Raw genomic sequence first — 26,100 nt, 5'->3', positions numbered from 1 at the left:
TGATCATATCTATCCAAGAGCATGGGAGATCTTTCCATTTTCTGATAACTTCTTTAATTTCTTTCTTCAGAGATTCAAAATTCTTGCTATGCAGGTCTTTTATTTGTTTGGTTAGTGTTACCTGAAGATGTTTTATGTTGTTTGTGTCTATTGTAAAGGGTGATGTTTCTCTGATTTCTTTTTCAGCCCATTTATCATCTGCATATAGTAGGGATACTGATTTTTTGAGTTAATCTTGCATCCTGCCACTTTGCTGAAGGTGTTTATCAGCTCTAGGAGTCCCCTGGTAGTGTTTTTCAGGTCACTTATGTAAACTACCATATCATCTGCAAATAGTGAAAGTTTGACTTCTTCCTTTCCAATTTGTATCCTCTTGATCTCCTTTTGTTGTCTTACTGCTCTAGCTAGAACTTCAAGTACAATATTGAAGAGATATGGAGAGAGTGGACAGCCTCGTGTTGTTCCTGATTTTAGAGGAATCGCTTTGAGTTTCTCTCCATTTAGTTTGATGTTGCCTGTTGGTTTGCTGTATATTGCTTTTATTGTGTTTAGGTATGTTCCTGTTATCCCTGATCTCTCCAAGACTTTTTTCATGAAGGGGTGTTGGATTTTGTCAAAGGCTTTTTCATCATCTAGTGAGATGATCATTCGGATTTCTTTTTTAGTTTGTTTTTATGGTGGTTTACACTGACAGATTTTCGTATATTGAAACATCCCTGCATCACTGGGATGAAGCCTACTTGATCATAGTGGATGATTTTTCTGATGAGTTCTTGGATTTGGTTTGCCAGTATTTTATTGAGCATTTTTGCATCAATGTTCATGAGGGATATTGGTCTGTAGTTCTCTTTCTTAGTTGTGTCATTGTGTGGCTTGGGTACCAAGGTAATTGTAGCCTCATAAAAACAGTTTGGCAATGAATCTTCTGCTTTTATTGTGTGGAACACTTTGAGTAGTGTTGGTATTAGCTCTTCTTTGAATTTCTGGTAGATTTCTGCACTAAAACCATCTGGCCCTAGGCTTTTTTTTTTTTTTTTTTTTTTTTTTTTTTTTTGGTTGTGAGACTTTAATGACTGCTTCTGTTTCATTAGCGGTTATAGAACTGTTTAAATTGCTTACCTGTTCTTGATATAATTTTGGTAAGTGATAACTATCCAGAAAATTGCTCATTTCCTTTAAATTTTTTAATTTTTTGGAGTACAAGCTTTCAAATTATGACCTGAAGATTCTCTGGATTTCCTCAGTTTCTGTTGCTATGTCCCTCTTTTCATTTCTGAATTTGCTAATTTGCATGTTCTCTTTCTCCCTTTTGGTTGAAATCTATCTTGTTGATTTTCTTGAAGAACCAACTCTTTGTTAGACTGAATCTTTGTATTGTTTTCTTTGTTTCTACTTTATTGATTTCAGCCCTCAATTTGATTATTTCCTGGCATCTCCTCCTCTGTGGCGAGTTTGCTTCTTTTTGTTCTAGAGCTTTCAGTTGTGCTGTTAATTATCTAGTGTGACTATTCTCCAGTTTCTTCACTTAGTGCTATGAACTTTCCTCTTAGTACTGCATTGAAAGTGTCCCATACGTTTGGGTATGTTGTGTCTTCATTCTCATTGAATTCTATAAGTCTTTATTTCTTTATTTCTTCCTTGACCCAGGAATGGTGCAATTGCTCATTGTTCAATTTCCATGAGTTTGTAGGGTTTCTGCAATTTGTGTTTTTGTTGAATTCTAACTTTAAAGCATGGTGGTCTGGTAAGATACAGGGAGTTATTCCAATTTTTTGTGTCTGTTGAGGTTTGCTATGTTGCCGAGTATGTGGTTGATTTTAGAGAAGGTTCCATGTGGCGCTGAGAAGGTATATTCTTTTATGTTTGAATGGAATGTTCTATAGATGTCTGTTAAACCCAATTGGATCATAACTTCTGTTAGTTCTTTTGTTTCTTTGTTAAGTTTCTGTCTGGTGGTCTTGTCTAGTAGTGAAAGTAGGGTGTTGAAGTCTCCCACTATAAGTGTGTGAGGTTTTATGTGTGATTTGAGTTTTAGTAATGTTTCTTTTATGAATGTGGGTGCCTTTGTATTTGGGGCATAGATGTTCAATATTGAGACTTCAATGATGAATATGAAATGACTTTCTTCATCTCTTTTGGTTGATTTTAGTTCAAAGTCCAATTTGTTAGGTATTAGTATAGCTACACCAGCTTGCTTCTTGGTTCCATTTGATTGGAAAAATCTTTCCCAACCCTTTACTCTGAGGTAACATCTGTCTTTGAAGTTGAGGTATGTTTCTTGAATACAACAGAAGGATGGATTCTGTCTTCATATCCATTATGTTAGCCTGTGTCTTTTTATAGGCGAGTTAAGACCATTATTATTAAGCACCATTGATTGTTAATTCTTGTTTGTTTTGGATTTGGAGGTGGGTGTGGTATTGTATGTGGATTTACCCCACTTTTTCTTTTGGCTTTTGGTAAAGTGGGATTGTCTATTGCCTGTGTTTTTGTGAGTGTAGTTTAACTTCCTTGGGTTGGAGTTTTCTTTTCAGTACTTTTTGTAGGGCTGGATTAGTGGATATGTATTGTTTAAATATGTTTTTGACATGGAATATGTTGTTTTCTCCATCTATAGTAATTAAATGCTTTGCTGGGTATAGTAGTCTGGGCTGGATCCATGGTCTCTTAGTGTTTGTAGAATATCTATCCAGAACCTTCTGGCTTTCAGAGTTTCTATGGAGAAGTCAGGTGTAATTTTGATAGGTCTGCTTTTATATGTTACTTGGCCTTTTCCTTTGCTGCTCTTAATATTCTTTCTTTATTCTGTATATTTGGTGTTTTGATTATTATGTGGCAATGGGACATTTTTTGTGGTCTGGTCTATTTGGCATTCTGTAGGCTTCTTGTATTTTCATTGGCATCTCTCTCTTTAGGTTGGGAAAGTTTTCTTCTATGATTTTGTTGAATATGTTTTCTGCACATTTGAGTTGGGTTTCTTTACTTTCCTCTATACATATTATTCTTAGGTTTGTCCTTTTAATGGTGTCCCATATTTCCTGGATATTTAGTGTTAGAGATTTGCTAGACTTGAGATTTTCTTTGGTCGATGATTCTATTTCTGCTAGTGTATCTTCAGTGCCCAAGATTCTCTCTTCCATCTCTTGTATTCTGTTGGTTATGCTTGCATCTGTAGTTCCTGATCGTTTACCCAGCTTTTCTATTTCCAGAATTCCCCCAGTTTGTGTTTTCTTTATTGTCTCTATTTCAGTTTTCAGGTCTTGAACTGTTTGAATTATTTCCTTCATTTGCTTGATTGTTTTTTTTTTCTTGGCTTTCCTTGCTTTCTTTAAGAGATTTGTTGATTTCTTGCAATTTTTGGGTTGTTTTTTCTTCCAATGGGTACAAATGGGGTTTCTTCCTCTCCTGGTGGGTACGGGTCCAAGATTCTCTTTCAGTGGGTGCAAGCAGGTCCAGTACTCCGATGGGTCTCATGGTGGGTGCAGGAGGGTCTGAGACACTCCCTTTTCCTGAGGTGGGGGGAGGCTAGCCCAGCGATGTCAGCAGACTCTGGATTGCTTGGTCCGCTGGGGGCAAGTTAACCTGCTCACAGTCTCCAGGCCAGGAGATCCCAAAGAGTACTTTTTCAAATTATTATCTTCAAAGACTTGGATACACTTTATACAAATTAATCAGAGTCATTTACTGTTTGCCTGGACACATGGCAGTCACTCATCTGCTTTTACTTGAATAATCCCTCTTCTTCTGCATTTTTTCTCTTGGTGTTTTTTATTCCTTTTAAGATGCAAACAAGCTGTGCTGAGATTGACAAATAAAAATAGATGAGAGGCTGTTTATGTTGGTTATGAAAATTAACAGGAAAATAGAGCAGGGTTTATATCCTTCCAGATCTCAGCTGCTGAGGCAGTACAAAGCACAGGATGGTTGTGAAGTGTTGGGCAAAGTGTGATGTGGGTGGGGGTGGGTGGGCATCCAAGTGTGGATGTGCTCTTGAGAACCCAATGAGAATATGCCCTTGGTTTCTAAATGACATGAAATGCCTACTTATTGCAATGGTTGGCTAGAACATTATTGGTTAATTGTCTAGTTTCATCTGCCAATGTAATGTCCAGTGGTGCCAGTTCCTTTGTCTTGCTTTGGAAGACATTGAAAGTTCCCCATCACTGTGGCACTGAAGCCACAGGTGCACACAGATGCATGTTTATTTTGTAGCGTGGTGTGACAAAAGATTACCATCCAAAGTGGTTTTCATTTGTTTAAGACTAACAATGTTTTAAGTGAGTCTGTAATGTTATGTTTTAACTAATTCATAGCATGGCTATTAAGCAGGATGTTAGTAACGAGGAACTGAGACCCTTCCACAGTGCTATCTGAACCTCAAAGCCCATTCCATATTTTATCTTTTTGAGTACTGTGAGAAAAACTCATCCCACTTCCAAAGATAAACTTAAAAAATCAGAAATCTCTTTGTAGTAAAAATTCTCTTTTGAAATCATTCTGTTAAAAATGGTGCTTCAATTTCTTATAATCCTGGGCCCACAGCAATGCCTTAGTATCTTTAGTTGTTGCTGAGGTAAATGGCCTGACCAAAGTACTTTAGCTCACAATTCAAGGTACAGTCCATTACTTCCAGAAAAATCAAGGCAACAGGTGCTTCAAAGTAGCTGGTCTCATGACATCTGAAGTCAGAAAAGAGAGAAATCAGTGCTTGCAAACTAGTGCCCAGCTCCCTTCTCCCACTCTCCATTTTCCAGGATCTCCAAGCCAAGAGGACTGTTCCCACAGCCATTTAACCCAGCCCAGACAATCCCACAAAGGCATGGTGAGAGGCTTGCCCTCAAGGTGACTCTTGAGTACAGCATGCTGTCAACACTAACCATCATAGTGGTTCTCCTGGAGTCTGAGAAAACCATGTCTGTGAAGACAGCGGTGTGATATTTAAGGCTCTTCTAGAATGTGGGCGCCCCCTGGTGGAGAGCATACAAAACTAAAGACGGGCCTCCATCCCAGCCTAGCTTCACTCATAAATGTAAGCACAGAATCTCCAGAAGCGTATTTATTATAAAAGCAAACCAAAAACTAGTTGATACATTTTTAGCAGAAAACCTTGGAATATGGAAGTAACATCATGGATAGGCAGCGCCATTTCACAGTCCAGGAAACCAAAGCGTTGAAAGCTGATTGAACACTTAACTTGCAAGGGAAGATGAAAGACCTAAAGGGTTAACCGTGTAACTCCACTGGCCACACTACAGCTTCTGCAATGAGATTCTTCTCCTTTTTGGGGTTGCTTTGTTTGATTTTGGTTTTTCTTTTAAACCTGGGGGTGTTGCAAGGGTGGATGTGGGGAGGGAGGGGACAGAGAGATCAGGATGCATGATGTAAAATTGGCAAAGAATCAGTAAAAGTAAGGAAAAAGCTGATTGCTCTCACACCATTAGATATTGAAATTTAATGTTCTGCTGGGAACAAAATCCGTTAATATGTCCAGAATTAACATGGTGAGCGCCTATAACACCACAATGTTTAGTCTTTGTAAAGTCAGGAAGATAAAACAGGTATAACTTGGGTTGTGACATCAGCCAGAATTGAATTCAGATGCTTCCCGTAGCTTCCTTGTGGCCGTGTGTAAATCGCTGGACTCCCTCACACTTCTCGACTATGGTGTGGATGGGAATGAAACCACATCCCACTAAATTGTTTGCTATGATAAAATAGCAAGCACTTCCTTTGCTATGTTAACCTCATAGGAGCCCCAAACCATAGCGCTGGTATGTTGTGTCCCCGTACTTCCTGCACTCTGAAGGCCCCAGGTGAAAGGAACTTGGGATGAGATGCCTTCAGAGGTCAAGGGTGTTAGGGACCTTCTGTAACAGGCTTCTTCTCTGTTCTTTGTGACATTTGTTCTAAGAGAATTACCTTCAATGCCTAAGGCTACAAATGCAAGGTTCTGCATCCATTGTGGCATTGCCTTAATAAACAAGATCATGTGGAAATAACCCATTAATACCTCACACAGGCTCAGTTAGATAAGTGCTACATATGCATTTAGGGAATTTATTACAAAGCATGATCCTAAAAATATAAATGTGGAGAAACATTTGCAAACCAGGCTAGAAGCCTAAGTGCATTATAGGCTTTTTTGTGTATGGTTCAACATATGAAAATCTGTCAATGTAACCAACCATGTAAGTAAAGTGAAAGAAAAAAGCCCACACAATTATCCTATTAGATAGAAAACAAAACAAACAAACAAAAAACAACTCTTGAGAAAAATCCAATACCCCTTCATGACATAAGTCTTGGGGAGATTAGGAATATAAGGGACATACCTCAACATAAAATAATCAATTTACAGTAAGCCTATAGCCAACATCAAGTTAAATGGAGAGAAGCTCCAAGCAATTTCAGTAAAATCAGGAACAAGACAAAGGTCTCTCTCTCTCTCTCTCTCTCTCTCTCTCTCTCTCTCTCTCTCTCTTTCTCTCTCCATATCTATTTAATATAGTACTTGAAGCTCTAGCTAGAGCAATAAGACAACGAAAGGAGATCAAGGGGATACAAATTGGAAAGGAAGAAGTCAAAGTATCATTATTTGCAGATGATATGATAGTATACATAATCAGCCCCCAAAATTCTACCAGGTCACTCCTACAACTGATAAACATGGTCATTGAAATGGCTGGATAAAGATTAACTAAAAAAAAATCAGTATCCCTCCTATATACAAATGGAAAATGGACTGAGAAAAAGAAATCAGGGAAACAACAGCCATCACAATAGCCACAAACACTATAAAATACCTTGAGGTAATTCTAACAAAGCAAGTGAAAGACTTGTATGACAAGAACTTCAAGTCTTTAACGAAAGAAATTGAAGAATATATCAGAACATGGAAAGATCTATGTTCAGAAATTGATGGAATCAACACAGTAACAATAACATAATTTCCTATCAAAAGTGACCTGCAGATTCAACACAATCTCTATCAAAATTCCAACACAATCCTTTAGAGACATTGAAAGGACAATATCCAATTTCATATGGAAAAACAAAACAACAATATAGCTAAAACAATCCTGAACAATAAAAGAACTTCCAAAGGTATCAATCACCATGCCTGAATTCAAGCTGTACTACAGAGCTATAATAATAAAACTTCATGGTGTTGTCATAAAAACAGACATGTTGATCACTGGCATTGAATCAAAGACACATACATAAATCCACACACCTGTGAACATCTGATTTTTTTGTTTTGTTTTGTTTTGTTTTGTTTTCGAGGCAGGGTTTCTCTGTGGCTTTGGAGGCTGTCCTGGAACTAGCTCTTGTAGACCAGGCTGGTCTTGAACTCACTGAGATCCACCTGCCTCTGCCTCCTGAATGCTGGGATTAAAGGCATGTGCCAGCACCACCTGGCCACATCTGATTTTTGATAAAGAAACCAGAAATACAAAATGGAAAAAAAGAAGCATTTTCAATAAATGATGTTGGTCTAACTGGATGCCAGCATGTAGAAGAATGCAAATAGATAAATATTTATCATGTTGTAAAAACTCAAGCTTAAGTGGATTAATGACCTCAGCATAAAACCAGATACACTGAACCTGACAGAAGAGAAAGTACGGAATAGCCTTGAACACATTGGTACAGGAGAAAGCTCCCTAAACAGAACACCAATAGCACAGGCATTAAGATTGCCAATTAATAAATGGGACCTCATGAAACTGCAAAGCTTCTGTAAGGCAAAGGACACCATCAATAGAACAAAATAGCAGCCTACAGAATGGGAAAAGATTTTCACTAACTCCCCATCTGATAGAGAGATAATATCTAAAATATATAAAGACATCAAGAAACCAAATAATCCAATTAAAAATGGGGTACAGCTCTAAATAGTGAATTCTCAACAGGGGAATCAAAATGACAGAGAAATACTTAAAGAAATGCTCAACATGCTTAGCCATTGGGGAAATGCAAATCCAAACTACTTTGAGATTTCATCTTACACCTGTCAGAATGGCTAAGATCAACAACAAAAGTGGCAGCTCATGCTGGTGAGGATGTGGAGTAAGGGGAACATTCATCCTTTGCTGTCAGGAGTGCAAACTTGTACAGCCACTTTGGAAATCAATATGGCACTTTCTCAGAAAGTTGGGAATTGATCCAACTCAAGACACAGCTATATCACTCTTGAACATATACCCAAAAGATGCTCCATCCTACCACAAGGACACTTGCTCAGCTGTGTTCATAGCAGCTTTATTGTTGATACTCAGGAACAGCAAACAACATAGATGTCCCTCAATAGAAGAATTGATGAAGAAAATGTAGTACATTTATACAATGGAGTATTACGTGGCTGTTAAAAATGACATCATGAAATTTGCAGGCAAATGGGTGAAACTAGAACAAAATCATCCTGAGCAAGGCAACCCATACCCAGAAAGACAGACAAGGCGTGTACTCACTTATAGGTAGATAATTGTTAAGTAAAGGATAATCATGCTACAATTTGCAGACCCAGAAAGGCTAAGTAACAAGGAGAGTTCTGTTTCCCCGGATCTCCCGGGGAAGCGGAAACAGAATATATTTTGTGGGTGGACGGGGGTGGGTGGGGATGGAAACAGGAGGGATCAGATTGGAAAGGGAGGGACAGAGGGAGACAGTGCAGGGAGAGTGTAATTGGGGTTATTTGGGGGGCAATATGAAAACCTAGTGTAGTGGAAACTCACTGGAATTTATGAGGGTAACCTGGAATTTATGAGGACTCTTAGAAATGGAGGATATGGAGCCTGAACCAGGTATCTCCTGTAACCAGGTGAGGATTTCAGTGGTGGCATGGGAACATCAGCCCAGCCACAAAACCTTGGACCCACAACCTGCCCTGCCTGCAAGATGTACTGTGGCAATGGTGGCTCAGAGCTTGTGAGAGTGGCCAATCAGTCAGTGATCTAACCTGAGGCCCATGCCATTAGAGAGAAGCCACGCCTGACAATGCTTGGATAGTCAGGAGTAGGAAGCTAGATGGCCCAGAGACCTAGGGAAGAACCAAACACAACTGGGAAAAAAGTCAATGAAATGATTCCTAATGGTATTCTGCTATAATCTTAGATCAGGGCCTAGCTCAATTGTCATCAGAGAGGCCTCCTCTGGCAACTGATGGGAACAGATGCAGAGACCCACAGCCAAACATTAGGTGGAGCTCAGGACATCCTGCTGAAAAGAAGAGTGTTGTTGGTTGCTTTTTACTCTCTTGCTCTTTTGGGGGCCCACCACCCAGCTCCCAAGTAAATCACACACATGAAGTCATTCTTTCTTATGATGCCTGGCCTTAGCTTGTCTTGTTTCTTGCCATCTTTTCTTAAATTAAGTTATCCCATTTGTCTTTTGTTTCTGGACTTTTACCTTTCTCTGTTTCTGTATACCTTTCTTTACTTCTTATTACATATCTTGTGTAGCTGGGTGGCTGGTCCCTTCTTTTCTTGCTCCTTCATTTTCCTCCTCCAAGATTTTCCTCTAATTTATTCTCTCTGCATGCTAGTCCTGCCTATCCTTTCTCCTGCCCTGGTATTGGCTGTTCAGCTCTTTTTTAGACCAATCAGGTGTTTAGACAGACAAAGTAACACAGCTTCACAGAGTTAAACAAATGCAACGTAAAGGAATGTAATACATCTTTGCATCATTAAACAAATATTCCACAGCACAAACAAATGCAACACATCTTAAAATAATATTCTACAAAGAGGAGGAAGAGCTTGTGGGACCCAGAGGAATGGAGGACACCAGGAGAACATGGCCCACAGAATCAACTAAGCAGGGCTCATAGTGGCCCACAGAGACTGAAGTGACAATCACAAACCTTGGGTGGGTCTGAGCTAGGTCCTCTGATAGGTGTCTTATGGTTTTATATCTTGGTGTTCTCATGGGACTCGAAACAGCGGAGTGGGTGGTGTCTGACTCTTTTGCCTGCTGTTGGGACTCTTTTCCTCCTACTGGATTGTCTTATCCAGCCTTGTTTATGCCTAGTCTTAATACAACTTGATATGTGTTCCCTTGATATCCCTGGGAAGCCTACCTTCTGAAGGGAAACAGATCAGTGGATTTGGGGGCGAGGGGAGATGGGAGATGGGGGACACTAAGAGGAAGGAGGGAAGGCTGTGGTCAGGATGTAGTGTATGAGAGAAGAGTAAATAAAAAGAAAAAAAGAAAAGTGAACAAAGAAGAAAAAAACATCTTGGCCATGTGTATGGATTCCAACAGTGGGAATTTGAGTCAAGTGAGCCTTTTTTGGCTTTGCTTCCCAGTTTTCTTCATTCAACATCTCTGAATTGTGAATAGAGAGCAACTTAAGCATTAGCCTTCTGTTTGTCTGTTTTGTATTTTGAAGTTGAGACATTCAAAGAGAATGTCACGGGCAGCACTCCAATGCTCAGGGTTTGTTGCTAAGAGCTGAACATTGATGGGTACCCACAAAAGGGATCATTTAGGAAAACTGATGAGATCTCAACTCCCCCAAAACCCTATTGGTCAGATTGAAGTGTATCTACATTATATTACCATAAAATGAGCATGCACAATGGTTTCAAACTGGATATATAATCAGTGGCATTCACGATTTTCTGATCTAAGGTTTTTTTTTTTTAAAGATTTTATTTATTATGTACACAACATTCTGCTTCCATGTATATCTGCACACCAGAAGAGGGCACCAGATCTCATAATGGATGGTTGTGAGCCACCATGTGGTTGCTGGGAATTGAACTCAGGACCTGTGGAAGAGCAGTCGGTGCTCTTAACCTCTGAGCCATCTCTCCAGCCCCCAGATCTAAGGTTTTTTTAAATGATACTTTTTGTTTATTAATCATCAACAAAATGTTATGAAACCCATCTAATTAAATTCACTCAAGACCTCTGAGAATCAGGAAAAGGTGACATTCAGTGAAAGAATGACCCAGTCACACATTGGCATGTGACCTAGCCCACAATGAAGCCTTACCTTAAACCCGAGTGTGCAAAACTCTCCTCACTTCCCAAGAATGATGGATGGCATCTCACCGAACCCACAGTGTTCTGTAGGGCATTCTGTCACAACACATAGTTACTGGCATGCATGTATACAATGCATCTTAAGAGTCATCTTCTACATTCCCCTTCAACTTCCCCAACACAACTCCCCCTCATTTTCATGTTTTCTTTCTTTCTTTCTTTCTTTCTTTCTTTCTTTCTTTCTTTCTTTCTTTCTTTATTGTTATTTTTAACCCATTGGGTCCAGTTAGAGCTGTCTGTATGCACATGGGTGTTATCCACTGGAGCATGCCCAGCCACTGGTGGCCACTCCTGACACAGAAAAGCAGCATTGCCTTCACAGCAGACAGTCAAGCCAAGTCCAGCACTTGGGGGGGTGGATCTCTGAGTCTGAGGCTAGCCTGGTCTACAGAGTTAGTTCCAGAACAGCCAAGGCTACATAGAAACTCTGTCTTGAAAAATCAAAAACCAAACTAAAACAAAAAAGACTAAAATTGTTCCGCAATGAACATTATGTTAGATACATCTTTTTGCTTCCCAGTAAGGAAAGAAGCTGAATTATCAGGAGGAAGATTGAAAGAAATATAAAGGGCTTGAGAACAAGCATGTACAGTACTCTTGTTGGTTTAGCCCTCAGCATTCAACATGGTCCCAAGTGCACAAGAGCGACCATATTAAATACTTGCCATGGTTACAGTGGCAAGAGGGATTACCTGTAACTGCATGTTCCTCCTTAGTGTGGATGGGTTGGAAACTAGTGGCAAATTGAACTCTAGGTTAAAGATAATCAAATAAAAATCATGGTGAAGAATTGCTTGGAGAATTGAGAAATCACATTTTTGCTTCTTTGGGGAAACAGCCAGAACCGAGGAACTAAGTCACCAGAGGAGAATAGAGCAGCTTATTCTAAACACAGCCCTAGCCGCTGTCACTAGCTCATTTTGTTCCATGACCCCTTGTGTGTCTGTCTTGCCCTCAGCACCCAGCCACATAGAGGACAGGGGCTTATTAATTAGTTCTAGATGTGTGGTTTCTGGCAAAAATCTTCAAAAGACATTATTTCCATCTGCTCAGCCAGTTGATGGTCCAAATTCGGAGTGGATGATTGAGTTTTCCCTAACGTCTGCTGACCCAGGACTCAAGGCCTGGCTCAGACTCGGAGGCTGCTCTGTTTAGAAGGTAATCATCAACAAAATGTTATGAAACCCATCTAATTAAATTCACTCAAGGCCTCTGAGAATCAGGAAAAGGTGACATTCAGTGAAAGAATGACCCAGTCACACATTTGCATGTGATCTATTCCACAATGAAGCCTTACCTTAAACCCGAGTGTGCAAAACCCTCTCACTTCCCAAGAATGGTGGATGGCATCTCACCGAACCCACAGTGTTCTGTAGGGCATTCTGTCACAACACATCACAATTTATTACTCTGTTTCTTACCTGTTGGTTCACCTTTATCCTGGACTGTGCTGAAGTCTAGGTATCTAGACATCCACAGATATCTAAGCTCCTTGAGGGAATCCCGTTCCATGGTGGGTTCTGTGTCTCTGATATCGTATCTGACATGGGGGTATATGTGATGATATTTTATGGATCAATGCATGAATGAACAAATCCGTGAGTGCATGACGGTGACAAGGACCTGCCCAGTCAACTGATGGGAAGCAAAAGCCACCATTAATAATTTCTCTATTCAGGGCTGGGATGTAGCTAGGTTGGCAGGGTCTTGCCTATGGGCAAATTCCAGCCTTAGCACTGAATAACCGGGGCGTGGAAGCACACCCCTGTAATAACGGACAGGAGGGTCAGAAGTTCAGGGTCAGCCTGAGCAATTTATGGAGTTAGAGGCCACCTGGGCCCCATGAGGTCCTGTTTGTTAAATACTTATATTTCTTTATTTTTAGATATTTTTTAGGTGATGTAGGGGATGCTGTAGCCACACCTGCTTAGGGGCTGGCTACAGGTGTGCCTGACCATGCATGCCAGGGCATGGTCAGGGTGAGGTAGAGTGAGGGACACTTACGTGGTGGGCGGCTTTCGGTTTCACTTTTGGCTTGCTGTACAGACTGCTGCGGCGCCGGCTGGCTAGGTCGCTCTGTAAGTAAGGCTTTTTCCCTATTAAAATCCCTTGTATTTTTATCTGGCTCTGTATTGGTAATTTTCCCACATTAAGGTGATGAGCGATGTGATGTATTTTTGAAACTCAGGGCTTTCTATCAAAGTAAAGAACCAATTCTTACTTTATGCGACTCTTTGGAAGATCAAGAAACAGTCCATGTAAAGTGGTTGCTGTTATGGACACCTTAATCCCAACACTCGGGAGGCAGAGGCAGGTGGAGCACTGTGAGTTTGAGGCCAGCTTGGTCTACAGAGTGGCTTCCAGGCTAGCTAAAGCTGCAGAGTGAAATCCTGTCTACAATTAGAAGAAAGAAAAGTAAGGAATAAGCTGCTATATGACAGGTGGCTCCTTAGTCACTGATGAGAAGAAATTCAGGTGACCAACTTTGCAAGTGGTGGGCAACCAGCTATTCAGAGAAGTTCAACTGTAAAACGAAGGCGAGACGACTTTTCTTCCTTGCTTGGTTTGTGAAGCCATTTAGCCGATCCACACAGAGGCATTAGTGACTGACACTTACATGACTGCACAAAGCTGTCCTCATTAGTGTGGGATGTGGCAGTGTTTTAGAAAGCAGCTGGCCTGTCATCCTCCCCTCCTGGGTCATTAGATGGTGGAGTTATGGGAAACACTTGCACTGAGCCTGGGGCTATAATTTAGGACATCTCCTTTCCTAATCCACCAGCCTGCACCAATTGCCCAGAGAGAATTTGCCCCGATGCCCCTGCCCAGGGCTTCCCTTTACCTCTCCTTGTTACCTGAACTTGAGTTGCTGCTGAGACAGAAGATGGTGGGGTTGTCGGGATTAAGTCCTTGTCCACTAGCATAAAAGAGTTAGCTGGCTCCAAATCAACCTTGTGGTTTTCTGAGGGCAATGGGATTCCTAATCCCATCTGTTTTGTGAGAGGGCTGAACCCCTTGTTCTCTGGATCAAGTTCTGTGTGTGACTTAGCCATCATCTTGCTTCCATTTAAGACTTCAAAGCTGAGTAATGCTTCCTAGAACACACACACCCACACAGAAGAAAAACCCCTCTGAAGTCTACCCCACCCAATCTGTCCAACATCTTCCTCAGAGGGATCTCATCAGTCTTTTGGCCTTGCTAACAGTCAGTGGCCCTGAGACCAATTTTTTTGTGACTAATAGTCTCTCCCTCCCTAAAATACTTCAAAATCCAAGAACCATCCATAACCAGGAATGCACTTTATATGGGGTAATTAAGTGTCCTCTTTGCAATTGAGCTTGCTTCCTTGTGCCCTCACTTATGAGGCAAGAGAAAAAACAGACATCTCCCTCAGAACCACATTTGTGACAAAAGCCTGACCCAATTATGTCTTCGCTTTCTTCACCCATCCCCATGTGTTTAGACACTCGTTCCAGATACCCAATCCAGTTGGGCCTCTGCCAGGAAGACATCTCAGACAGGAAGCTATTGAAGGGACCCCTTAAAACTTGTGATAAAGCTGCTGAAGCGTAGTTCTTCACATCTGATGGCTTCTGCCAAAGAGAGGGGGTTGGGGGAGGACTCAGTTATCTTTAAGGGGCTGACCTCTGAGTGTTTGGCCATGCTCCAGTGAGTATATGGGCAACACAAATTGGACTTGAGTATTTTTTTTCTGTTTTGTGGGGGAGGGCACAAGAGTGGGAGGGTGGACCTGAGAGGAATGGGAAGCAAGAGTGATCAGTATGTATTGTATAAAATTCCCAAACAATTAATAAAAATATTATGGTGGGGGAAAAACAATGCAGATTCCCAATTCTCACCCATTGACTTGAATCTCATTTTCCAAATTCCAGACTCAGAAATACAAACTTAGCAAGTTTTAGAGGAGTCTGGTAAGGACTCTATATTGTAAGAACAGTTTCTTTGGAGTTTAAATTTTCTTAGAAAACTGTTGGTGTGAGGCCCTGGGGCCCCAAGCCTCCCAGCTCTAGGATTGGTATCCAGAGTCTGCCGATGGCTGGGGAATCTCTGCCCCATGACCTGGCTGGGCTGAGGTGTCTTGGAGTAAGTAAGTAGGGATGACTAAGTGAAGAGATCCTGCATGCTGCTTGATCCTGCGTGACTCTCCATGTCACGCTCTGTCCTGCTGTGGAGACATCATGTTGCTGGTGTTAAACCCACTTCTTCAAGATCTGAAAACCAGACAGGACAACTACTGGATTCTTGACCTTTCCACCAGGAGACAGCCATTGTTGGACTATTCTAACAAGTCTGCTCTAATCCATAGATATATTTTAACAGATCTGTTTCTCTAGAGAGCCCTGGCAAACAGACTGCTCTTCTACAGCCATCACCAAAGAATCTTCCTCCTGCAGCAGATAGGAGCAAATACAGAGACCCACGGCTCCACAAAGTGCAGAGAGTGTGAGACCTTGGAACACTCAGTCCTAAATGGGATATCTCCATCGAATCTGCCCACTCAGGGTTCAGGGAACTCGATGGAAGAGGAGGTGGCAAGGATGTAAGACACACAGTAAACACGGCCTTTTAATACAACAGGACTGATGCATATATGTCACAGAGACTGTGACAGCATGCACAGGACCTACAGGCACAAGTCTGTGCTACACGGGGTCCCAGCACTGAAGGCAGAAGTGGACACAAGGCCCCATCCCTCATCCCTCATCCCTCATCCCTCATCCCTCATCCCTCATCCCTCATCCCTCATCCAGGAGCCGCTTTCAGTTGATAACCACTTACAAAGGGAAAATTAGAGTTTTCTCCTGGGAGTCTCACTTTTAAAGATTTATTTATTCTGTATATAGTATTCTGTCTGCATGTCACAAGAGGGCACCAAATCATTATAGATGGTTGTGAGTCATAATATGGTTGCTGGGAATTGAACTCAGGACCTCTGGAAGAGCAGTTAGTGCTCTTAACCTCTGAGCCATCTCTCCAGCTCCTGCTTGTTTATTTTCTAATGAGATAGAGAAAGAAGGGGTGTGGATTTGGGTTTGTTGGGACATGGGGAGGATCTGGGAGGAGTTGGGTGAGGGAAACTGATCAATATATACTGTATGAAAAATCTATATTCAATAGAAAACAAACAAACATAAACCACTGCTCTTCTATCGGATCCAAATTAGGGTCCCAGGGCCCACATTATGTGACTCACAAAGGCCTGTAAGTCCAGCTTCAGGGGGATCTGACACCTTTTTCTGGCCTCTGAGGGCACCTGCACTGACATGCACACACCCCCACACACAGAAGCACGGGTTTTTAAAAGCTGACGAGACTTGCTTTGCATATGCTGGAGCCCCTGCTACTGAGAAGATCTTGATAGGAAGAGCTTACAGCTGTACTGTGACTGTATTAGAGCGGACAGCCAAACCAGAGCCCCCTTTGTGTGGCAGAAGGAACCTGGTGGTGAGAGCATGAAAGCAGAAGGGGGAACTTTCGATCAAAGAGCAGATGAAGTGGAGATGACTTACAAGGTTCCCAGTGCAGCCCCATGGGACCTGGCCTGGGCTTTAAAGGGTTAGGAGAGAGCTGGGCCATAGTGGGTGGTTCATCACCTTCTGCCTGCCCATTCTCTTCTGCCACCACCCACTCCTTATGCCCAACTGGCTTCATCCAACACGTTAGAGAAAACTGTAATTTGCTCTTTTTCATGAACCACAATAACTCATTGTCTATGCTATGTCCGTCACTAGGGGCACACAGAACAAAGCAAGGACTTTGCCCCCAGAGTTTGCATTTTACTGTGAAACCATAAACCCTTCTGACAAGGACTTATGACTCCTGCCTCACTCTCTAGACACTGAAGGATGATGAAGAACACATGGGCTGCAAATAGCTGGTAACTAATTAACACCTGCAATCAAGCTCAAAAAGGACTTGTAGGAATTCTGTACCTCTCCTGGATACTTATTTTTATTCACTTATAAGCAGAGTTAATAGCTTTCCCATATGTGGCGTGCCCTTTAATTATGTTAGCTATTTGGCCCAAAGATTAACTTTTTAAAAAGAGTATTTATCACCAGTATTAAAAGCAATCAGTAACAACTTCACTTGAAGTCCTGAGTCCTGGCATCACAGGGACAAGGCTGTGCTGGCTGTGATGGTGAGAATTCATAATCTTTGGGCTCCACCCTCTAGAGCCTGCAGCTGGAAGACCCGGAGTTCAAGGTCATCCTTGGCCACATAGCAAGCCAACCTGGGTGACATGAGACCTTGTCTCAAAAAAAAAAAAAAAAAAAAAAAAAGGAAGAAGAAAAGGGGGCTAGATTAAATTTTGATATAGCCAAATTAATTTTTCTTTGTAATTTTAGAGCTTTTTTTTTTCTTATTTAAGCAACTTTATTTGGCCTCAAGGTTTGAGATTTGTGAATCTCCACCTTTATCTAGAGTTTACATTTTTCTGAACAGTACAGGGTAAGAGTTTAATGTATCCCTCGGACAGAAATGCAATCTTCCAACATTGTTTAAATGAAAAAAGTTTCCCATTAGCACTTTTGATTGATCCCGCCTGTGTAACAAAGCCCGCCACACACATGCACTTCTTCTGGTGTTCTATTGGGTTCTAGAAATCCTGAGATCTCTCTATGAGCCATATGCTATTCCCTAATTACAGCAACTTTCAAAAGGTTCTTGATAGTTCTGTTATAGCGATTCCTGCCTCTTTAAACTTTCTTTTCAACATTTTCTTACTTATTCTTAGAAGTTGGCTGTTTTGTGTAAATTTCTAAGGTAGCCTTTGAAGCCCCATGAGGACATTGGTAGGATCTATACTGAAATGGCATTGAACTTAGAGACTAACATCACACTAGTCATTAGCATTTTATTTTGAGAGATGAGAGAGAATATGGAGAAAGAAAGAGGAAGTAGGGAGAAAGAGAAGATGTAAACTGAGCATTTATGCCCTGTCATAATTGTAATTTGTGACAATTCCATAAAATTGTCTTTTTTTAGTTCGTTTAGAACTTTTTAAAGTTCGTCTTTGACTGTCAACATATAATATTATCACTTTGAAGATTATACACAATTCTGTCACTAATGGCATGGTGTATGCTTGTTATCGTATGTTCATTTCACTGCTAAGTTTTCAGACTTTCTCCCAGTCCCTGGGTCATGAGATTTTAGAACACGATTCTTTGTTCTCACCCCTGAATGTATCATTCATTCTCTCAGACTGCATTTACTAGGCAATACAGTACCTACAGAAGGGTCAAAGTTCCCTCGGTGACAGTCAGAGCAAGGTCCAAGTAGGCTTTTATGGCAAGGAGTCCTTGTTACATCCAGCTCATTTGCAACAATGCCTTGGACGAGACCTGCCCATGGTCTCTTTCTGATCTTGTTTTCGGCCCATGTAGCAGCTGTATCGGTAAGTAGGTGTCTACTTCTATGGGTATTTAACGGCATCAGCTCTAGCCGAAGTTACCCACTTTGTGTACATTTGTCTCCCTCCAGATTAAGCATCTTTTGAACGAACAGGGTAAGAAACATTTCATATGCAGTTTTTTCTGAGTTTTCCTCAACAAGATTAGTAACAGTTTTCCTTCATTTTTTTGACAGACCACGTAATAGATGGCAAACAGAAGGATATTTCAGAAATCAACCTAGGTGAGCTCAATTTCTGAAATATTTAGACCTTGAAATCCTTTGTTTATTAATTAATTGATTGATTGATTTGAGACAAGGTCTCTCTGTGCAGTGCTGGATGGCTGGAAATTGCTAAAGTAAACTGGGGTGGACTTAAGCAAGCATCCAGCCTTCTGCTTCAACCTCCAGAGTACCAGCCCTACCTATGGGCACCACCATAACTAACTTGTGAGGATTTCAAGCCCAGCGATAGGATTATCTTTTTGAGAGACAAGTTAATTGTGCCTACTGGCATTAGAAGTTTCTAGGAAATGGTGATGCCTGAGAGAAAGAGGATTGTACTAGATTGTGTGTACGCTCATGCCTGTGCCGATGCATGCATATGTGTGGAAACAGAAGTCAGTTTCAGCTATGGTTCTTCAGGAACTGCCCACCTTGTTTTTTTGAAACAGGATCTCTTTAGCCTGTGTCTTGCTAAGCAAGTTAGACTGACTGGTCCATGAGACCCAGGGGTCCACATGCTTCAGCCTCTCTGTCTTTGGAATCAAAAGTACTCCTGGGTTTTTACTTGGGTTCTGGAGCTCCAAGCCAGGTCCTCATGCTGGCTCAGCATTCATTTTGCCAACTGAACCATCACCCAAGGCCCTAGGTCAGCTTTTTCTAAGTGAGATAATGAGTCTTACTAGATCGAAGACCCCATAACCTAACAAGTTTTCTGTTTATGAAGATTTCATATCTTCTAGTTTCTAGTTTGAAATAAAAGGGAAGAAGCATAGGTAATTATTCAACTTGCTAAAAATTATACAGAATAAGCAGATAGTTCTATTTAGTGGGAGAAACATCCCAAGCTTGGGCTGGCCCATCATAGGTACTAGTGATGAGGTGAATAGTTGACAAGGCATGGAGAAGTGGGGGTGAATGTATTTCTGTTTGGAGTGTTTGCTCAGAAATGTATTTATTGAGGAAGCCCATACGGTCATCATTACTGAGAGGAAAGACATCGAGGCTGCCTGTCTTGTTTCTGTGTTCTGCTTCTGGGAGTTCAGAGAAGCCTTTGCATCTTTCATCTTTGGCTGGGACTGGTGTCGGTGGCGGGAGACCTGATCACTAACACCTTAGAGTTTGCAAAGCCATTCATATCCGGTGTCACCACCATCTTGTCATGTGGAAAATCCTGTGTCCCCTTTTGCAGGAGGGGACAGGAAACTCTCCATGGTTAGAGAGCCTGTTCAGTGCTGTAAAGAGGTCACCTCCTCCTTCTCCTCCCTAGTGTGCCCCTCCTCCATTTCCTGCTCCAGTCCAAGTGCTGGGAAATGCACGTGTTTGCACACAACAGGCCCAGGGAGCAGTGTGGCTGAATTAACATGAAGCACCCATATGGAAAAAAATCAGCTCCAAATCTGTTCCTACTGATGGTGACGTTGCAATGGCTTCGCAGTTGGTTGTTATTTAATTTCCTGTTATCATGTAACTAGGTCAGGATTGACAGGGTTGAGTACATCTGTGGAATGTTTGCATACTGAAGTGGGTAGAGCAGGGGCAGCCTTTGTCCCGGACAGGTTTAGTTGGGGTAGCTTACAGTTTCAGAGGTTTAGTCTATTACCATCATGGCAGGGGACATGACAGCATGCAGGCAGACATGGTGCTGGAGAAGGAGCTGAGAGTTTTACATCTTGATCCACAGGCTATAGGAAGTGAACTGTGTCCACAACAAGTGTAGCTTGAACATATATGAGACCTCAAAGCCCACCTCCACAGTGACACACTTCCTCCAACAAGGCCACACCCACTCCAATAAGGCTGTACCTCCTACTAGTGCAACTCTCAATGGGCCAAGCACTCAAAAACACATGAGTCTATCAGGCTCATACTTATTCAAAACACCACATTCTACTCCCTCGCTCCCAGAGGCTTGTAGCCAAAAACAATGCAAAATGCATTTAGTCTAACTATTCAAGTTCCCATAGTTTATCACAGTCTCAACAATGTTTCAAAGTCCAAAGTTCAAAGTCTCATCAGAGATTCACGCAATTTCTTAACAGTAATCCCTTGTAAAATTAAAATAAAAAAGCAGATCACATACTTCCAACATATAATGGCACAGGATATACATTACCATTTCAGAATGGAGGAAAGAGAGGATGGTGAGGAAATACTGGACCAAAGAAAGACTAAAAATCTGCTGGACAAATTCTAAGCTCTGCATCTCCATGTCTGATGTTGAAACCCTCTCCCGATATCCAACTCCTTTACGTTTTGTTGACAGAAGCATACTTCTTTCTCTTGGGCTGGTTCCACTCACTCCCTGTTAGCAGCTCTCCTCAGCAGGATCCCAGGGTCCTGGCATCTCCAACATCTTGGAGTCTCCCAGGCAATCTAGGATTCATCTTTACACTTCATACAATGGCCTCCCTGGGCCTCCATGCAGAGACTTCCCTGCCTGCCACACGCCCAGCCTCAGTGGCTTTCCTTTGTTTTGGTGGGAGATTCTGTAATCCCTTTCTTTAATCCTTGACTCTAAAGCCAGAACCACATGGCTGAAGCTGATTGCTGGGGTTGAAACATGGCCTCCTTGTCATCTTCAAATTTGTGTTTTTGACGGTTTCGTTTACTACAGAAGCTTATCTACTTTTGTCTTGGGGCTTTTTATTTTTCTTTACTTCTGTATATTTTTTTCCAACTTTTTTTATTTGAGTTAGAAACAGGATTGTTTTACGTGACAATCCCAGTTTCCTTCTCCCACCCGTCCTCCCTACCCCCCCTCCCCCGCCAACTAAAACCTTATCTGTCACATGTCTTTTCTGCTCCCCCTGGATGGTGAGGCCTTCCATAGGGTGTCATCAGAGTCTTTCGTATACTTTCACTGCTTCTCTTGTCTAGCTGGCTAGCAGCTGCCTGGCTTCTGGCTCTGGATATTTCCCTTAGTCTCTCCTCCTCCTTTTCTCATTCCTCTCCTGAGCCTAGGTTTCTCTTCTTATTTATTCTCTCTTCCTGGCAGCCCTGTCTAACCCTCTCTTGCCTAGCTATTGGCCATTCAACATTTTATTAGACCAATTATGTACTTTAGGCAGGCAAGATGAAACAGATATAACACCTTTATATAATCAAACACAGTCCTTACATCATTAAACAAATGCTGCATAAACAAATGTAACACATCTTTGCCTAGTTAAAATAATATTCCACAACACAACAGGAAGTGAACTGTGTCCACGCTGGGCATAGTTTGAGCATATCTATGAGACCTCAAAGCCCACCTCCACAGTGATACACTTCTTCCAACAAGGCCATACCTAATAGTGTAACTCACTATGGGCCAAGCACTCAAAACACATGAATCTCTGGGGCCATATGTATTCATACCAACACAAGTATGATGGCCAATGCTGTAAGCCCAGCACTAGGGAGATGGAGGCAGGGATATCTGAGTTCAAGGCCATACTTGGCTATGTGGAGAGATCATAATCAATCTGAGCTATATGAGATTGTATTTAAAAAACAAGAGTAGACAGAACATTCTAACTCTAGTCACCTAGGGGGAAGAGTGTGGTGTCTTGTGGTCAGCGTTAACATTTAGTGATTATTTGGTATTTATTTGTATTATTTTGATTTTGTTGTTGTTTTGAGACAGGGTTTCTCTGTGTAGCCCTGGCTGCCCTGGTATTTGCTTTGTAGACCAAGCTGACCTTGAACTCACAGAGATCTACCTGCCTCTGCCTCCTGAGTGCTGGGAGAAAAGCCTGCACCATGTGGATGGTAATTATGAAAGGTTCAGGCAGTACCCTGGTCCGCCCAGGGTTCCATGAGAACTAAGTCTGCATGCAGGTGTAGAAGACTCCTTTAAAAGACAGACCCCTGCCCACTTATACTCTCTTCTATTCTTTCTTCTCTCTCTCTGCTCCTTCGCTCTTTCTCTGCCCCTCTTCTCTCTGCCTCTTCTCTTATGCTCTCTCTCTCTCTCTCTCTCTCTCTCTCTCTCTCTCTCTCTCTTTCTCTCTCTCTCTGGTGACTGACCATGGCGGTCAGCCATTAACCCTGTTCTTCTTCTCTCTAGTCTCTCTACTCTGCCGGGCCTATAATAAACTGGTTAATATGTTTCATCTTGTGTCTCATCTTGCCTGCCTCTTCCTCATTTCTAATTTAAGCAAAAATCTAATGTTTGGCGCCATGACTCAGATTCAAACCAAGGTTGCTATGGCCACAACGCAGAGTACTAACCACTATACAATCACGGCAAGTCACAAGCCTGGCGACATTTTAAAGCACTTTTAGAAGTATTATCATTTAATTCCCCCAAGTCTATATAATTCAGAACATTGTGGCTACTCTTATAGTTAAGGAACTAACCTAATAATAATTAATTCAAGGCTAAGACTTGAACCCAGGCAGGCCTAGATCATGCATTTGGCAAGTGGGGGGGGGGCGGTTCCAGACAGGGTTTCTCTGTATAGCTTTGGAGGCTGTCCTGGAACTCACTCTGTAAACCAGGCTGGCCTCAAACTCACAGAGCTCTGCCTGCCTCTGCCTCCCAAGGGCTGGGATTAAAGGCATGTGCCACCACCAATACCACCACCACCACCACCACCACCCACCCAGCTTAGGTTGTACCTTTTTAATACTGTAAAATTAAAATGAATTAATTAAACATTATTTTTAAAGGTAAGTGGTATTTTTTAAATGCTTGGGAAGTTTTCCCATGATCTTTTCCTTTAAGAATCTTATTTTCAGAAGTCCTTTGAGGTCAGGGTTACGTAATTTAAGCAGTGTATGTGGGTCTATTATGCTAAGCATCTGAAAAACAGGGCTTTGAGATATCATCTTGAGTAACCCTGCACATGATCCCCTGGTATCCATCATTACAAGGGCACTGCCCCTGGTTTGGGTTTAGAGGCTGCCATTATCCTCATAGCAGGAAATCAACTCACTGCATTTACCTATGTGTAGGTGGGGTGGGACATGAAGGGTGGGGATGGGACACCAGCTGTAATGCCCACTTGGACAATGGCCTCCTGGTTTATGGCTTCTCTCTGGGCTCCATTTCTTCCTTTGAAAAGGTTTAGGGTTCGTGATCAACACTATCCCTTCTAATTCATCTTAGCTATAAGGTTACTTTAGAAATATTATTATGTTATACGTACAGATGTTTAGACTGAATTTTATGGTATGGATGTGCACCACGTGCATGCCAGGAGCCCGCAAAGGCCAGAACAGGGCGTTGGACTCCATGGAACTGATGTGACTGGGAGTTGCCATGTGGGTGCTTGGAATTGAACCCAGGTCCACTGCAAAACAGCCAGTGTTCTTAACCACCAAGCCATCTCTCCAGGCCCAGTTCTAAGGTTCTTGGGAAGGGCTTTTATTCCAAAATTGAAAAGGGGGCAAAATATGTAACATTTCTGTTCACATTTAAAAAAATCACAATTTCAAAAAGAGATAGATGACTGCTTGAAATGAAAGATGTACAACAGCAGAGATTAGTTTTACTGTGAAATGTCTTTTATTAATGTTCATTTCAAATATCATTTTGTTTTTAAATCCACCCAGCTGCAGGCCTGAACCTCTTTGAAGGGGACATCGTTCTGCCCGTGAGTGCTGCCAATGATAACCATGCCCTGGGAGCTGTGACACCCCTGGAGCCCAACCTATACTTTGGGTTCAATGTTGGACACTGTGGAAAGGAAGCAAAGATTCACATATAATCTGTAGCTATAAGGACTTCCAAAGAGTTGATAGTAATAAAAAACACTAAAGAGAACAGAAAATATACAATTACCAAGTAGTTTATTTATCCAATTTTTCCCAATTAAACAAAGAATAGGAAGGAAGTGCTCCAGTATGTTTGTAGGTGTTGTGCCAGAGTTGACAGTTACCTGGCCCTTTTATTTCGTTCTAATTAATGCCCCTGGGTCCCCAAAAATTATCTCTAAGGCGTTCCCGTTGTTTTTATAATGACAAGATAAATGCTCTGAGTTAGTCTTTGCGGTGTCAGTTGAGTGAGGGTCATGAAGGTAGTCTTGGGCACTGGTTTTCTCGGACTTTGTTGTTGTTGTTTGGTTGTTTTCCATTTTGGTATCATTACTTAATCAGTTTCCAAAGTAGCTGTTTCCCTTGTGGCATTTTTCATGTCTACTTAGATTTAGTTGGCTCTCCTTCCCACCTATTGCTGTTCCCCATCTCCCGATCATCATCCATGTTTTAACCCCTCCGTCCCCTGCCTTCCCCTTTCTCCTTCAAATCACTGGTGTTCTCTTACCCCACCCACCCGTCTCCCTTTAGGCCTCCATTTTGTATTTTCACCAGTTCCTTTCTAGTTTCCTGGCCTCTGTCCATCTTCACTTTCACCTAAACACCAAGATATGCATATAAAAAGCTAGAAACTAGGTCCTACCTGTGGGAGAGAACCTGTGGTGTTTACCTTTCCACACGTGGGAGACGTGGCACATGCGTACAGTGAAATTGTATCCAGCTGGAAATAAAAATGAAGCCAGTAGAGGAATGGATGGAACTGGACAACATATGTTTTCTCTTGTTTTTCACAGAGAACCAGAAATGCCCTGAGAGACCCAACAAGAAGATGGAAGTTCCCCATTCCATACATCCTGGCTGACAACTTGGGTAATGGAAGTCTTTCTTAACTAGAAATGGGTAAACTTTTCTCTCCCTTTTCTCCTGCTCATCAACTTCAGACCAATATAAAGAGCCCTGAAGATTCTTTATCTCTTGGGAAGAAAGCCATGATATTTCTTTATCCAATCAAATAACAAGTCAAGGTTTGGACGGATGACTCAGTCAGCAAAGTGCTTGTTTTGCAAGCACAAGGACCTGAGTTCGATCACCAGCATCCAAGTAAAAACTCTGGCAGGCTGACTCATGCTTGTACTCTCGGTGCTTGGAAGGTAGAGACAAGTGGGTCCTTGGGGTGGGCCCAGCCCAGCCTCCTTCGTGAACTCCAGGAGGAGAGACCCTGCCTCAAATAAACTGACCTGCCCCTGAGGAACAACACCCACAATTGACTCCTGACTTCCATATGCTCAAACTTGTACATGTGTACCTGCCTCAACACAAACATGCACATTCGTACATGTGCATGTATGAATGCTCTCTCTCTCTCTCTCTCTCTGTCTCTCTCTCGCACACGTGCACACACACACACACACACACACACACACACACACACACACACAGTCAGATATTACTGCACATGTTAAAATGTTAGTATAATCAGGAACAACACAAAGAACAAAACTGTGAGATAAAATTTGACACCATAGTGGTAAAATTTTGTGCTTCATTGGTACAAAGGCTGAGCTGAGTACAGATTGAGGATACTATTTCCAGCGTATCGATTTCTTCTCTTCTTTGTTGTGAGAGGAATATAGCATGTTTTGGAAAAATAGAAAGCAAATATT

The 26,100-nt window shown here is 41.9% G+C and overlaps 1 protein-coding gene across 1 annotated transcript in view; it reads left to right on the top strand.

Annotated features, from left to right (window-relative positions):
* Positions 1-18,398: 18,398 nt before the first annotated feature.
* The window catches only part of Mep1a (meprin A subunit alpha), a 28,652-nt gene continuing 20,950 nt past the window's right edge, over positions 18,399-26,100 (top strand). The window contains exons 1-5 of the mRNA XM_035453465.1: positions 18,399-18,473; positions 18,560-18,584; positions 18,665-18,712; positions 24,236-24,276; positions 25,231-25,306. Coding sequence (XP_035309356.1) covers positions 18,405-18,473; positions 18,560-18,584; positions 18,665-18,712; positions 24,236-24,276; positions 25,231-25,306 — 259 coding nt within the window. The 5' untranslated portion in view covers positions 18,399-18,404. The remainder of the gene's footprint in view (positions 18,474-18,559; positions 18,585-18,664; positions 18,713-24,235; positions 24,277-25,230; positions 25,307-26,100) is intronic.

This window comes from Cricetulus griseus (genome assembly GCF_003668045.3).
Source record: "Cricetulus griseus strain 17A/GY chromosome 1 unlocalized genomic scaffold, alternate assembly CriGri-PICRH-1.0 chr1_1, whole genome shotgun sequence".
Classification (NCBI taxonomy): domain Eukaryota; kingdom Metazoa; phylum Chordata; class Mammalia; order Rodentia; family Cricetidae; genus Cricetulus; species Cricetulus griseus.
Note: the sequence above shows the minus strand (reverse complement) of the source record. Positions and strands in the feature narration are given on the sequence as shown.